Source organism: Centruroides sculpturatus, unplaced genomic scaffold (genome assembly GCF_000671375.1).
Source record: "Centruroides sculpturatus isolate CEXI.00-Female unplaced genomic scaffold, Cexi_2.0 scaffold657, whole genome shotgun sequence".
Taxonomy (NCBI): Eukaryota; Metazoa; Arthropoda; class Arachnida; order Scorpiones; family Buthidae; genus Centruroides; species Centruroides sculpturatus.
Window position 1 is genome coordinate 72,448 of NW_019384866.1, and position 15,314 is coordinate 87,761.

At 32.6% G+C, this 15,314-nt stretch overlaps 1 protein-coding gene across 1 annotated transcript in view; it reads right to left on the bottom strand.

Annotated features, from left to right (window-relative positions):
* LOC111630783 (protein argonaute-1-like) overlaps positions 1–10,727 on the bottom strand; it is a 25,137-nt gene extending 14,410 nt beyond the window's left edge. The window contains exon 1 of the mRNA XM_023374931.1: positions 10,588–10,727. Within this exon, the coding sequence (XP_023230699.1) occupies positions 10,588–10,606 (19 nt within the window). The 5' untranslated portion in view covers positions 10,607–10,727. The remainder of the gene's footprint in view (positions 1–10,587) is intronic.
* Positions 10,728–15,314: the final 4,587 nt, after the last annotated feature.

Here is a 15,314-nt window from a genome sequence, read left to right on the forward strand (position 1 = left end):
GTTACGACGATCACTAATCAGCCAACAAAATGTGTTCAAGAAACAATCTGGAGAATTGGATGCGGCTGTTGAAGCCAGCCTAGAAATATCTGCTTTAATAGCCAAGAATGGGAAACCTTTCACAGATGGCGATATGATAAAAAAGTGTCTTATCATCGCAAGTGAGATGTGTCCTGAGAAGACAGTGTTTTCAAACAATCAGTCTTAACCACATGACGATACAACAAAGAATCTCGCAAATTGCATCAGACATCGCATTAATCACTTGGAGGTCCGGCCCCCAGTCAATAAACTTAATCCTAATTTGGCCCTTCTTCAAAAAAGGTTGTGCATCCCTGGCTAACTGAAACAATTTTTCCCATAGAAATTAATGCAAATACAATTAATCCGTTCTAGCTGTCAGTATTTTTGTAATTTTATTTGTAAAATGGGTTTTTTTAATGAAAATATAGGAAAACATGCTCATAAACAGTCGATCTAGGTTAAATTTTCGGAAAAGGGGAAAGATTTGACGGGTATAGAAACATCACATACAATCGTTAAAGTTCTAAAATGACAGATAGCAGAAACAATAGGCTAAATTATGAGCGAGAGGCTTATAGGTTTATCAACAATTTCTGATCAGAGTCGACAAACAGGTGTCAAATAAACGCCTCAGAACAAACCTTTCTCGTGACCTGATCTGGTTTCGGTTTTCACCTGGAGACAAAGAAGAAAACAATCGGGAAGCGAGGAATGAGACGCAGGACTAATCGTAAGGTGAGATTCAAGGAAGAAATACTATAAAAACCCCGAATCTCAAGGTCAAAACGCAGTTTCCTAAAAATTCTATGGCAATTAATCTGTGTCGTCTTCATCTGGATTAAGACTGAAGTCGTGCCCACTAAAATTTGTGTTGTGTCTCGCGGACCACTCCAGTCGTTGCAGCTCTGTCACCTACCATCATTTTTGTGACCAAGCAAACCCATCTCATCCGCTCTGGGGCTATGACTGATCAGCTTGCACTATCATAGGACCAGCGATATGCCACTCCTCAGTGCTGAGAGAAAATACTGTAGATAAGCCATTTCCAACTACCTCAAATATGTAAGCATCTTCCCATTCTAATAAACGATTTTCACTGTAAAATATTTGTCATCTTTGTCACCTCCGCCACCACCAACATACAAATGGACCCTAGACCATCACCGACACACGATTAACTGATTTTCCCTAAAAGTCGGCAAGCTTACAAATTTGACACAAAAAGCCGTTAAGTTCGTTATCTGAAACAAAATTTTTGCAAAATAATAGTTTGTTAACTGATTTGGTCGTTAACCAGGACGTTCGTTAACCGGGGTTCCACTGTAATTTGAATGCAACATTGCATCAAAATTTCAAGGCAATCAGTTAAGAACTTTTGGAGATTTAAGATTTTGAACAAATGAACATTTACATTTTTATTTATATAGATTTCAAAATTTCTTGTACATTTCATTTCTACTTATGGTATCTATCATTCATAAAATGATAAAGAATTTAAGGGAAGGGGTTACAGAAACTTTGACAAACTGGGACAAGGAGGCAAAGGGGAGTAAATATTTCAAGAAAAATGCAGACAATTTATGAACAGTCTCTAAACAAAGCAAGACCTTGCACAGTTAAGATAAAAATAATGTTTGATATATATATATATTTTATTCCTCCAAAATCATTTTATAGCAATGAAAAAAACGAGAGTTTATAGCCTTCTATCATTATAATTATCATAAATATATTAAACAGCCTGAAGTCTGATAATATATAGATACCTAGCCAAATGAGCACCTTAAATACTCGTATTATAAAGCCACTATTTTTAATAATTAATACTAAGTAATTTGCTACTAGAGGTAAATATTAGGTGCCATCACTTATCTAAATTAATGATTATAATTTAAACACTTCACTCTTAGAACCTATAACTGGTGTGATAAACTGAACTTTTACATATTCCCCGTCTTGCCTCTTCCCATGGGTTTCCGAGGCTTACGCATTAATTGATAGATCACCGCGCACATTTGCAATGCACCATCATGACCAACCGCCAGAACAACACCACCCCGACATGATACAACGGGTCCCCATCACATTCAATCTGTACCTAAAAACACTCTATACCAAGATTGCCAAGAAAAGATGTATTCAGATCGCATACAGGAGATGTCCAACCATCTTTGACATCGTTTGCAATGGAAAAGACCCCCAACCAGAACAGACTCCCTGGTTTATATAGTATTCCTATTAGGGACAACAGGTTTGATAGGGACCTCGTTTACATCAGATCCACAAAATGCTCCTTGGAAGTCAGAGTACAAGAACACATAATGGACATACATCATCAGAGAAGTACTTCTGCCCTCGCCACATACGCCACCGACCTGGACACTGTGATGGCCTTCCACCAGGCGAAACTCGTACATACTACATCACACACCGAACACCTTAAGTGGCTTGAGGCCATTCAAATTTACAAATCATCCCTCAAAGACAACTGCATCAATTTTAAGGAAGAGTTGGTTCTGTCGCCGGCCTGGCAGGCATTGATGGACTCCGAACTTTAAGGTCACAATATGTCAACTAGACGAACACATATGCATCTCACGTAACACCTTCTAATTGTTTCTTGAATTTCCTTTATTGGTTTGCTCTGTCCTATTAGTAATTCAGTTTTACACCTGAGGAAGAACACAGCAGTTCAAAAACATTTGTGGCGATCTTTATCTTTTGTTTTTATCACACTGGTTATAGGTTCTAAGAGTGCAGTATTTAACACATTCCGGTGTTTTGCAGTGTAGTGTAGTATAATTTAAACAATTTGTTAAATAATTTAGAATAATCTGGAAGAAAAGAACTGGCCCAGGAGGTTTGAACCTGCAACCTCTACTTGCTGTGTGGTGAACTGCAATTAGCAAGTTCACTACACAGCAAGTAGAGGTTGTGGGTTCAAACCCATACTAAAGGTACATGTTAGACACCATCTCTTATAAGAGATGACACCTAATGTCTACCTCTAGTAGCAAATTACTTAGTATTAATTGCTAAAAATAGCAGATTTATAGCCCGAGCATTTAAGGTAATTGTTTGGCTACATACTATAATTATCAAGTCATATTTCATAACCATCAATGAGAATAATAGACTGCTCATCAAAAATGACTGAAAAGTTCATCTTTTGTTCAACAGATGATGATAAAACTTATAAAAATTTTAAAGTTAATTTTTTTCATTTAATAACATCATTGATACAAGTTAAGAGGTCAATTAGCAATTGCCTAAACTAAGCTTGTAAGAACAACCTTTATACATAGTTTTCTGAAAATTATTATAGAGAAAAGAGGAAATTATTGGAAACTTATCAGCTCTTAAGACAGAAGTTCAATAAGTATCTAATAATATTAACAGTAATTCAATGATCTAAAACTACAGTTTAATTATGTTTATTTTGGTTGATTCAATACGAATTACTGATGAGATGCCATAAAATGTAAGTTGGCCCAAAATGCATCTAGTTATGTATGTAATCAACTCAGTTCTTAACAAAATTAATATTATATAATTCTGAATAATTTTTCATTTGAAACAAAATTGTTATTTTTTTCAAGTTCGAACAATTTTATACTATTTTTCTATGCAGCTTTAAAATAACCAATTATGAGACATAAATTATCTGAAATATCAATCCTGTTTATTAAACAAAGATAAAAAATTCATAAAACTTAAATATATATTTCCATCTATGATAATTTCAAAACATTGAGGTAATCCAGAAATTAACATTAACATTTTCATATTTTTAAGATTTTATCTGAATTTTTTCATAGAATTATGCTTTAAGAAATTGTTTAGTTCAATCATGAGTAATTCATGGTCTGCAAGGCTTATATATAGACTGTAGTACTTTGACAACAGAATTTTATTTTCCTATATTCCACCTTGTGCAATTATGCAACCCTAATTAAGCAGATATTCACAAAGAACATTCAAACTAAACTTCAGTGAAAAGATGAAAATAAATTATATTACTACTACTTTGCATATCATTAGCATATAATCATATAGAGGAGGCAAAATCAGCACTATGTATTTCACAAAGCATCTAAAAAACTATTTTAAACTTTTATATTATCAGAAGCATTTTTTTAATTTTAAATAATGATTAATAAAGATGCCACCAAATAGTTACTGTACATTTTAATTTAATTTACATTGACACAGCAGTGTAGCGATCTTATAAGCCAAAGCAAGCTGGCACACTCTAATAAGCAAATCGGGACATGTGTTTTCACATATCCCAATTTGCTCTTATTTGTACAGAAATATGGTATTATCTTTGTACATAGTATATTGCAGTTGAGGAATATGTTAGTATTAAGAAAAAATGTATGCAACCAACCAGAAGACTATAAAGCACCCTTGCAGCTCTCATCCAGAAGAGGTTACTCATCACTAGTTTAATTTAGTAAATTGCAATATAAGTCTTAAACTTAACAATTAATTATTAGTGGATGAAACTGTCATTGATAAAAGTTTGATAGCTTCCTTTTTATAAAGATGTCAGTTACTTTGTATTCTTTAGAAAATTTAAAAGAAACAAAAGAAAATATAGAATTCCAAACTGAATATCACATAATCACAAATAGTCAAATACTAAATAATTCAAAAGTATTTTCACAATAATAATATGCTTTGACTATTTTTATATTTTATAATTTTCTATCAAATTATACTTTTATTCAAACCAATCTGAAANCTTTATGAAGTTTTGGGAGAGTCTGCTCCTTCGTACACCATGAATAAATGGACAGCCCTTTTAAATCTGACAGAGAGAGAGTGTGGAAGATGTCCCTTCCAGTGGATGGCCAACAACTGCTGTCACTGAAGAAAATATCGACAAAGTTCACAATTTGGTGTTAGCAGATCGCCATTTGAAAACGCGTGAGATGCTGAGACAACAGGCATCTCTGTCAACCGAGTGCACCACATCCTAACCGAAAATTTGGGTATGACGAAAGTCTCAGCAAGGTGGGTGCCGCATATGCTGATCGCTGAGCAAAAACGTGTTCGCACTTTGATGTCAAAGGAATGTTTGGACTTCTACCAGAAAAACCCACAAGATTTGTTGCATTGGTTTGTGATTACTGACAAAACATGGATCCATTACTACACTCCTAAAACAAAAAAAAACAGTCAAAGCAATGGAAACACACAGTTCGCCACCACCAAAGAAGGCAAAGACAGTTCCATCAGCAGGAAAAGTGATGGCCTCGTTTTTTTGGGATGCTAAAGGCATCATCTTTATTGACTACCTAGAAAGAGGAAAGACCATCAATGCTGTCTATTACTGTGAACTTTTGCAAAAACTGAAGAAAGAAATTGAAGAGAAGAGGCCACACTTGAAGAAGAAAAAGGTTCTGTTCTACCACGATAATGCACTTGCACATTCTGCCAGAATCACTGAACAAAAGATAAACGAACTTTGCTTCCAATTAGTTCCACATCCACCATACTCACCTGATCTGGACCCCAGTGACTTCCACCTTTTTCCAAACCTAAAAAAATTCTTGGCTGGAAAGAGATTCCACTCAAACAACGAAGTCATCTCTGAAGTGAACGAGTATTTTGCACAACATGACAAATCGACCTATTGTGATGGCATAGAAAAAAGCTAGAACATTGCTGGAATAAGTGCATTGCTAACAAAGGAGACTACATTGAAAAGTTACAAAAAAAGTTTTAACATTATTTTGTTTGTTGTTCTATTTGAGGCCACAAACTTTCCAAACGGCCCTCGTACATTTTGTGCCCTTTGTGTTAAAAAACATCAGTTTTGACATTGTCCCATCAGGGCCAGATTTACAAGTAAGCTATGTAAGCTGTTGCTTACGGCCTCGACTTTCAAGGAGCCACAAACATTTCTACAAAAAAGAAAATTGAAGTCAAATTTTGTAATAAAAATTTTTTTACAAACCAACAAAAATACACTTCACTTTTTATTTTGTGTAGTATTTCATTAATTTTTTTAAGAATTAACATAAAGTCTTTTTTTTTAAATTGATAAAACCAATTAAAAAAGAGATTTTTTTAATGGAACAGATATAAAAATTTAATTAAATTCAGTTATAAAACATAAGACTAGTGAAACCTCATCTTTTTCTTTCAATATCCATATTAAATCACAGACATAGTCTGATTTAATTCTTTTCTTTTTATGATTGACTTCTAAAATTGTGAAGGATTGGTAAGGAGCCTTAGAGTTCAGCTTAGGGCTTCAAAATGCTTAAATCCAGCCTGTGTCCCAAACAAAATTACTGGCATTTTAAACTTTAAGAAAATATCTTTTAAAATTGACAGCATAACTTGTTCATATAAAGCTGGACAGTCAGCAAACTTTTGCCAATTCTTAACAGTCTAATCCATCTTTCAGAATTTGGAGCAGCTCATAAATATAACTGACCGATTTCCAAATAATCATCTGTTTTTCATGTGGTAATAGACAAAATATTGGAATCCCATAAGGCTTTGAAATTGCAACTTGAAATGCAACAGATATATAGTGATAGAAAGCTTTGCTTTTTCTATCACTATTTATCTTTACTGCTGATAATACACAAGAATGATTCAAACGACCCAAATAGAATAGTTTTGTTTTTAAACACCAAAGGGCAAGCATCCAGTGAAAAATGCAGATTTCATTATAAGTTTTAGTGTTGATTAAGTGTTTTCTTTTGCTAAGTTCTTTTCCCGTACTCAAAATTGTAATTTTTTAACTTTGTATATATATTTCTTTTTTTTTTGGCAAATCATTGATTTGTAGTTAGTTACTTTACAGAATACTAATTACAGAAAGTCAAGTACCAGTTATGGCTAGTTTTCTTAGTCTTTAAGAACTCTGGTGTAAATTTTTTTTAACCCTTATAAATTTTTTTGTAATACTCTTGCTACTTTTACAAAGCCTATAATCTACAATCCAGAAAGAATTTTTTCCAACATGTAAAGTAAGCTATCATTATCTATAGTCTGTCACAAAAAAGTATATATCACACATGTTGATATGAAAAAAAAAAACAAAAAAAAATTAATAACATTTAAAAAAACTTTATTTATTTAATAAGAAATTTAGTGTTCCAGGCAAAAGAAAACTATAATAATATGTTGAAATATGTTATATTTTGTTATAAGGAAAAATACTACCAACACTAAAACCATTAAAATGCAGTAAAATTTCTTTATTCTCTACCATTTTCAATTGACTTTATCAACCTTCTTCAGAAAATTACATTCTAAAATAATGAACAACATACAACATTCTAGAATACATTTAATTTTAATACAGATATTTGATAAGGAAAAATATTGATAATTTCAAACCACAAAAGTAAATATACATAAGAAAAAACTTTTTGAATGTATTTTTCAAAAGCATATAATGTTAACAATTTGTGGGATATTTTTTTGCTTTTATAACTGATGTCATTCTGGGAAGCATTAATTTAACCAAATTTTCCATTGCATTTCAGTCAATTTTGGATCATTCCTCTAAAAGTACATATTTTAGATCCTCTTTGCTTCTGATATCATGTTTTCTTTATTTGTCACTCCAAATGCTCACATAAATGTTCTATAGGATTCATATCCAGTGACTGAGATGGTGTTTTCAGTTGTCTGTGAACATGGTACAACAACCACTCCTTTACAATCATAAATACAGTAGAGCATCGTTTATCCGAATCAATTGGGGACTGGGGTTGTTCGGATAACTTATTTTTCGGATAACCGATTATGTACGAAAAAATATATTAACCTATCNCAAACACCATCGTCAAACTTTTAGGCTTACGGGAAAGCGGCGCCGAACGTCACACGTACACGTTTACACGTTTAAAACGTGCGCCTCAACCTCTCTATTGTATTCTTGTTTTATAAAGTATAATTAAAATGCCTTCTTCATTTATCGAGAAAAAACAGGAGTTTAAAAAAGTGGTTTTTCATTAAAATATTCTACATGAATGTGTGCAAAAGCAATTTAGCTTTAACAAAAAACAAATAATAATTATACAGTATTGATATTTTGAATAAAAATGTTGTTAATAATATGTTTGGTTAGGGGTTAAATATAACCTACTGAAGGCCGTTTGGGAAATTCATTAGTTTATGGGAGCTCGCAACTTCAGACATAAATCGTAGAGCAATTTTTTGAGCTTTTTTACCTCATACTTTTAGAACAAAAATCGTGTCTTTTTATGCCGTAAAATACGGTAATTGGAATCTCAAGTGTCAATTTTATTCTCAAATACTGTCACTTTTTTAACATGGAAAACTTTAAATTTTTCATTATTTCTATTGTAGAAATAATGGAAAATTGTCATTTTTCTGTATTATTTACGAAGAAAAGCAATTTTTTTTGTCATTAAACACATTACACGATGAAATGCTGTCAGTGTATCTTGAATCATTAAGATATCAGTGTCATCATAACATATTTATGCCGGTATGTTTTGCAAAATATAAGACTTGAGTAGCGGCCATAAACTAAAAAAGGGATAAGCTAAAGGCATAAGCTAAAAAAAGGCATCGTACGTACAGTACAATATATAAAATATGCAGTGTATATATTGCATATATTATGCGTTAATAAAGGGGCATTATATATATATATATATATATATATATATATTATGTATAGGTTATACTGTACAGGTATCCCTTTATTAACGCATTTAATCCCTCGATGCTACCGCATATATCAAAATCGCATTAATCAAGTACAGTGGTACCTCGGTACTCGACCAAACAATCACGACTCACTAGAACAAATTTTTGGTTAATAATAAATATTTTCAAATTTATTTTATCATCAGTGAAAAGTTTTCTGTGATAAAAATGAGTAACTTATTTAAAAATAAAACGAAACTTAAGAACTCCATTCCGGATTAAGAAAACGGCAAACCGACAAAAAAGGGGGCATATGCCCCAAGTGCCCAATGTATGGCGCCCGAGACTTGAGTCACCAACTTGGGACAGTCTGAAACTGGTGTCTCAAGCCTCTCTAGATTGCTCAAGAGGCACCTGAAAGGGCGTAAGTTTCAATCGGACGTTGAAGTGGAAGAAGCAGTTCGGAAATGGTGCAAACATTAACCCACTAGTTCTATGAGCAAGGAATTGAACGTCTGATGTCACAGTGGGACAAGTGCCTTACTCATCAGAGGATTACTTTTATTGTAATGTACTGTACCTACTAAATAAAATCATTGGTCGGGTTTCATTTGAATGACCCTCATAATTGGTCTGAGTTCGCACCTCACCAACGGACTGGCCGTGTAGAATCTTTCGAGCTTTCTTCGTGTATCTAATAGGTAGATAAGGGCGGCTGTCAAGGGCATTCTCCTTTTTTTTCAAGATGCTGCGTTGTTATCACATTAACTAACTGGCCAAGAATGATCCATGAAAAATTAAACAAGACCAACGATTCGTATTGTTATGTAGTACCGGCAAATAATCTTTAATTTGTCGATAGCCGGCTAAACACATGTAACCTATCAAAATGTATTAAAGTTTATTAATATAATTTTATGATGATAAAAATAATTATCACATTATAATAATTTATAAACGTTAGAAAGTCGCTGTAAACTTCTTGGGTTGAGACAACGCAAAACAAGGACGTTCTGCCAAGGAAATGCCTCTCCGAAGAACTTTATACGGGAAACTAGCTCTCTTCATGTATTAGACACACGAAGAAAACATAGAAAACTACATTTGGGCAGTCCGTTGTTTATCTCCGAACCGGGATCAACTATTAGTGTTCACTAGTTTTATCCACTTTATTTCTATTATTTGTTCTTTTCGCCCTGCAGGTCTAAAAAGACCCTTTTTAAAATCAGTCCCATCGTAGGTTCGGCCAGACCCAATGTAAAGCAGCCGTGTGGTGAGAGACAGGATCCGACATATCTGAGACAAACCATCTCCAGAAAATCCTGGGGCTTTTCGACCTGCATGGATTGGATCCTGATCTCCAGTGAGGTAAACAGAGGCCTTATCTGTTACGGTTATCCGGTCGTTCATCCAACTGGCTGTTTTATCTATTTAGCCACTGGCGANTTTAAAGTCAAACTAAAATTAAAAATGAACTTGTTTATGTTTAATATTAAACATGAAAGAATGGTTTTCTCCTGGTTTGATTGGTGCAATTGTTCAACTAAATATTGATATTTAGAAAGGCACAAATGCAAAATCAGAACGAGACAATAACAAAAAATATTGCTTTGTAGCAATTTTTGAAGGACGAACTTCAAATGCTTTTGAAAACGACGACCTAACAAGTTAATTGATCCTATTGTGTCAACATTTCTTTGTTGTTAAGATAAATCCGATTGGCTGATAAAATATATCTACGCGTCGAAAACCAATCAGGTTGCTCGTATCATATTCCAACTTAAAGTTGGGTTAGTATCAGTTATAGTATAGTTTTCATTGTAATATTTTATCGCATTTTTTCCAATATATGACAATAATGTGGAATTTTTTGTACTTTTATCCGAAAGATCGTAACTTCTAACATGTACTTACGCTGCCCAACTGGATACATATTCGGCAGACTCCAAGGAAGCCGAAGAGTTTTGGAGACTTCAGCTAGTACTTCCTATCTACACAATACACACTTCAGCTAGTTTAGCGTCCAGTGACGTCATTGGCGCTCATTCACCTGGCGAAGGAAGTTATTATGAAGATTTCAGTAACAGATCATTGACGTGATACTATCCACTTTGATAGAAGTCAATCTTTTCGTTTGCTAGCCGATTTTTCCCCTACGTAATATATACTGTGTATATATATAAATATCATTAAAACAAAATTCTTAAATTAAATTATATAAAACAGAATTGTTACAATAATATAAACTAAACAAATGTTTTTCAATAAAAAGTATATATTTTTTTATATTCGTCAGTGCTAAATTTTATTCACAATACGCATTACTTAGAATGTATCTTATATAATTAAGATAATAATTTAATTGATTTATTAAAAATAAAAATAATTAATACTTTCATCGCTGCATATATCTCACTTTTTATATTAAAATCAATATATTATGATATTATATACAGGCACTACACATATTGTATACGTTTATTGCATATAACGTACAGTAAATTCGTAGATTATCAATATATTACTGTATATTTATTAATAAAACCTTTTTATATTACATACTTTACACGATAAAAAAAAAAATTAAATTGCATATTTATAAATATTGCTAATTTATAATATGCCATATATTATTTTTTAATTAGCAAATGATTTCATATTTTTAAAATATAAAGTTTTAAATGTCATGATATAAACGAACCTATCCTCTTCGTCGGATTGAAAATTAAAAATAATCTAATAAATAAAAGAATAAAATATAGTATATATTTAAATAAATATACTGTACAGTAGTTTCATTCACAATAAATATCCTATTACTTGATTTGTTTTCTATATAGAAGTGAAAAAACTTCGAAATATTACAGAGATAAAGATCACATAGAATCTTTCCTTCTAGAACGGTCCTGTGATCACATAGAATAAAAATCATATAATATATATATATATATCCAGGAGCGTATTTAGGAAAGTACGCAGCTGCATCTCCTCGGGATTTTCACGAGCAAAACCTGGTACCTTAAGTAATAAAACATTTTGTAAGGCCTATTGTTTACTTCCTGCACTCCCTCTAATGATTTCTGGATCCATTCTTTTGTGTATGTGTGTGTGTGTGTGTGTATATGTTACCGGCCAAACCCGATTTCAGGCCAAACTAGTTTATCCTACGCATGTCAGGATATACTAGTTTAGCCTAGGACAATCTANATGTACGAAAAAATATATAAATTTATTCCATGTTGAAATTTTTCTCCGTTGTGTGTCACTTTGCATTGAATTTTCGTCGATGTTAAGCTTAACGTACTTTTTAAAATAATAATCGTGGCTATTGTATCATTAAAAATTATTTCTTTATTTTGTACAAACAAAATAAATATATTGAAAAATATAAAAACAATAAAAAATTGTACTTCAGAAGTTAATTTAGTATCAAAAACGTAAAATATTTGAGTAACCCAAGACATGGCCAAAGATTGCAGCGCCACAGCACTAGCAAAAATTTAAATTTGCCAACTGGAATTCTTTCAGATAATCGACTTTTGGATAAACGACGCTCTACTGTATGTTTAGAGTCATTATCTTGTTAAAAAACAGATAACCCATCAAGCCCCAATTTCTTGCTGCTTTCTTTTAAATTTTGTTTTAAGATATTTAAATAGTATAATGGACCAATATTACTATCTATTACTAAATTTCCATCCAAATGTTGCCATATACCTCAGACTTTTACAGTTGTATACATAACCTTTTTTGCATTAGATGATTTCTGTTCTCTGAATTTTTTTAAGTGCTTTTCTGAACTTTTTATTTTAAAAAACTGATAATATTATGGGACCTAAAAAGAGTGTTCACTATAGAAACTAAGCAAGAGATAACAGTCAAGGTAGAAAGTGGATAGATGTCTGATGTTGCTAGGCAGTACGGCTTCAACAGGTCTACAATGGATACAATCTTAGCTAAGAAAGATATAATCAAAAAGACTCAAGAAGATAAAGAGTAATGAAAATCAATGAGAAACAAACATGTGCCATCCATGAAAAAATTTCCTTGCAGATATATTCTTCTGGTTTAAACATTCAAATATCAGAAAAGTTGACTTGAAACAGTTTTGTGATTTTGTAGATATTAAATTCAAAGTATCATTAAGCATATTAATGTTAGATGACTTAGCCTTGAGAAGTATGTCAACAGAGTTTTAAAAATGTATGAGGCTTTAAAGTCATATTTTCTATCAAAAGATGAAACTGCTGTTTATTTTAAAAGATTGGTATGGATCTTCACGATCCAATGACAGAGGTGTATCTCATTCTTTCTAACCACTCTGCCAGTTCTTTCCCAGTTCAATCTGACTCTTCAATCAGAAGAGCCTTGCATTTACAGACTATTTTGATGCAGGACCTGCTTAAAAAATTAATGGGAAGATTTATCAGTACTTATCAGTTTTTTTTTTATTTGTGGTTTTAGGCCCCTTACTGCTCAGAGAGCACAAAGAAGCCAAAGTACTTATCAGTTAGCAGGGTGCCAGTCAATTGATGCGATCTAACTCAAACCTAAACCTAACCTACCCATTTGGGAAATCGTCTCTGAACCAATTATCAACCAAATACACATCTGTTGGACACAGGGGAGGGGTTGAGCTTCAGTGGACATCCATTTATTTCATTAAATTTAATATAGTTCATGCATTTTATTATATTTACTAGCTATACCCGGCCATGCATTTCTGTGGCTCAAAATTTATCTATTATAAATGTATAACACTCCCCACGGGGGAATTTCGAAAAATCCCTTCTTAGTGCACATTCTCTTGATGTACCCTATTAAAACACAATAAAAAATGCAAAAAAACCACATCTAAAATAGTATATAGTATAATAGAAGCTGAGTTCTTCACAGTAAGCCCTAATTTTGTCCCTCTTCCTCGCGGGGGAATTTCGACATCTATATACAGTGGAACCCTGGTTAACAAATGTAATCTGTTCCACGAGTCCATTCATTAACCAAATTGTTCGCTAACTCACGGATGCACAACCTGCGGCTCGCGGGCCACATACGGCCCCCTATCAATGTTTATGCGGCCCGCGGACGGTACAGGCCAAATCCCTTCTTTCGAAGTTTCTAAGTGTAGAACTTTTTCCCTTTCACAAAGTCATTAGCACCCAACTGTTTTATGACTTTCCCTGAGGTGAGAAATGGGGGATTGTTCTATAAATAAGTCTATTTTTAGCTAACACTTTCTGCTTTAGATATCGAATATTTTAAAATGATGTTAGAACATCATTTCCGATGTTATCGGGAAGTTTCTATTTTGGCGGAAAGTCTTCAATTTTATGCTTCGGAAAACTTGCCTATTCATCTAAATAGCGTCAAATAACAAAAATACGTGAAAATAGCGCTGAAAAACCATNTTGCAAAAACAAATCAATGTTATAAATAATTTTATAAACAAATAAAATGAAGAGATAGTATCTGCCATTTAAGTGTGGAGCAGTATATCAGAGTTGTTAAACAAAACAAAGCTAAAAGAAACTGCAATTTCTTTCTGCTGAAGATTATTTTAAAAAGTAGAAAATATGTTTTGGAGCCAAAAGAGTAAAAAGGGAACCAAACCTGGCATCACTGTATGCACTCCCCAATATGCAAACTAACACGTTTGCATGGAACCGCATCCATTTAAATCAGTGAGCATCCTATTTTCTGAATATAGTAGAATAGTCTTCTAAAACTAGATGTTTGAATTGCTCTGCAATCAGAGGAAAAAAATCTATTCTACTCAAAATGGAACATTTATTACATTTCCACTTTTTATTGGTCACATCAAAAAGTGTAAAAAAAAAGCAGTCATTATTGGAAATAGGGTTATTTCTTGGGAATTGTAAAGATAATTTACAGTTCAGTTTAACAAATTCTGGTAGCATTTTTGTTTGCTTTATCACATGAAAATTTAATGTTGTGAGACAAGGGTATTTTTCCAGGGCAATGGCAAACTTCACTTAAACATAGGAATTTGCTTTATTAGTGTTCATTTTAAGGTGAGTCAACTGTATTATAACAATTTGTTATTATAATTTGTTATGAAAGTATATATTTTTAATATAATTAACTACTTGATAAATACATTCAAATTATGTCAGTTTACCCAACTTCACTGCCTGTAACCAGTGTTCTTCTTCTCCAATGCAGAGGACTTTGCAAATGTTTTCGAACCTAATGTGGTTCTTCTTCAGTTGCTATGAAATTCCCTATATAAATTCGAATTTCCAGTCTAGAATTAACCATTGCTTTGGAAAATCTTTCTGGAACATTGTCACGTGTAGGGAATTCGATCCCGTTCCTTATTTCTAATCCCGGGATTTCGGGATTATACTTATTCAATCCCAGGATCATTTCGGTATTGAGGGTTAATAAAAAATAAGAAAATCTTACAGAAATCAAAAATCAAAATTTAGACAAAAATCAACGTATTTTATGATATACACCTAGTTAATTTAATCACTCTAACTAATCAGACTTAGAGTCAGACTAACCAGACTTAAAATCACTGTTTCATGTTAAATTTATTCTTTTTTAAGCATCACTGAGATCTCTTTAAACTCACATAAATTGAAAAAACCTTTATGTAACAAACTATGCAAATAAAC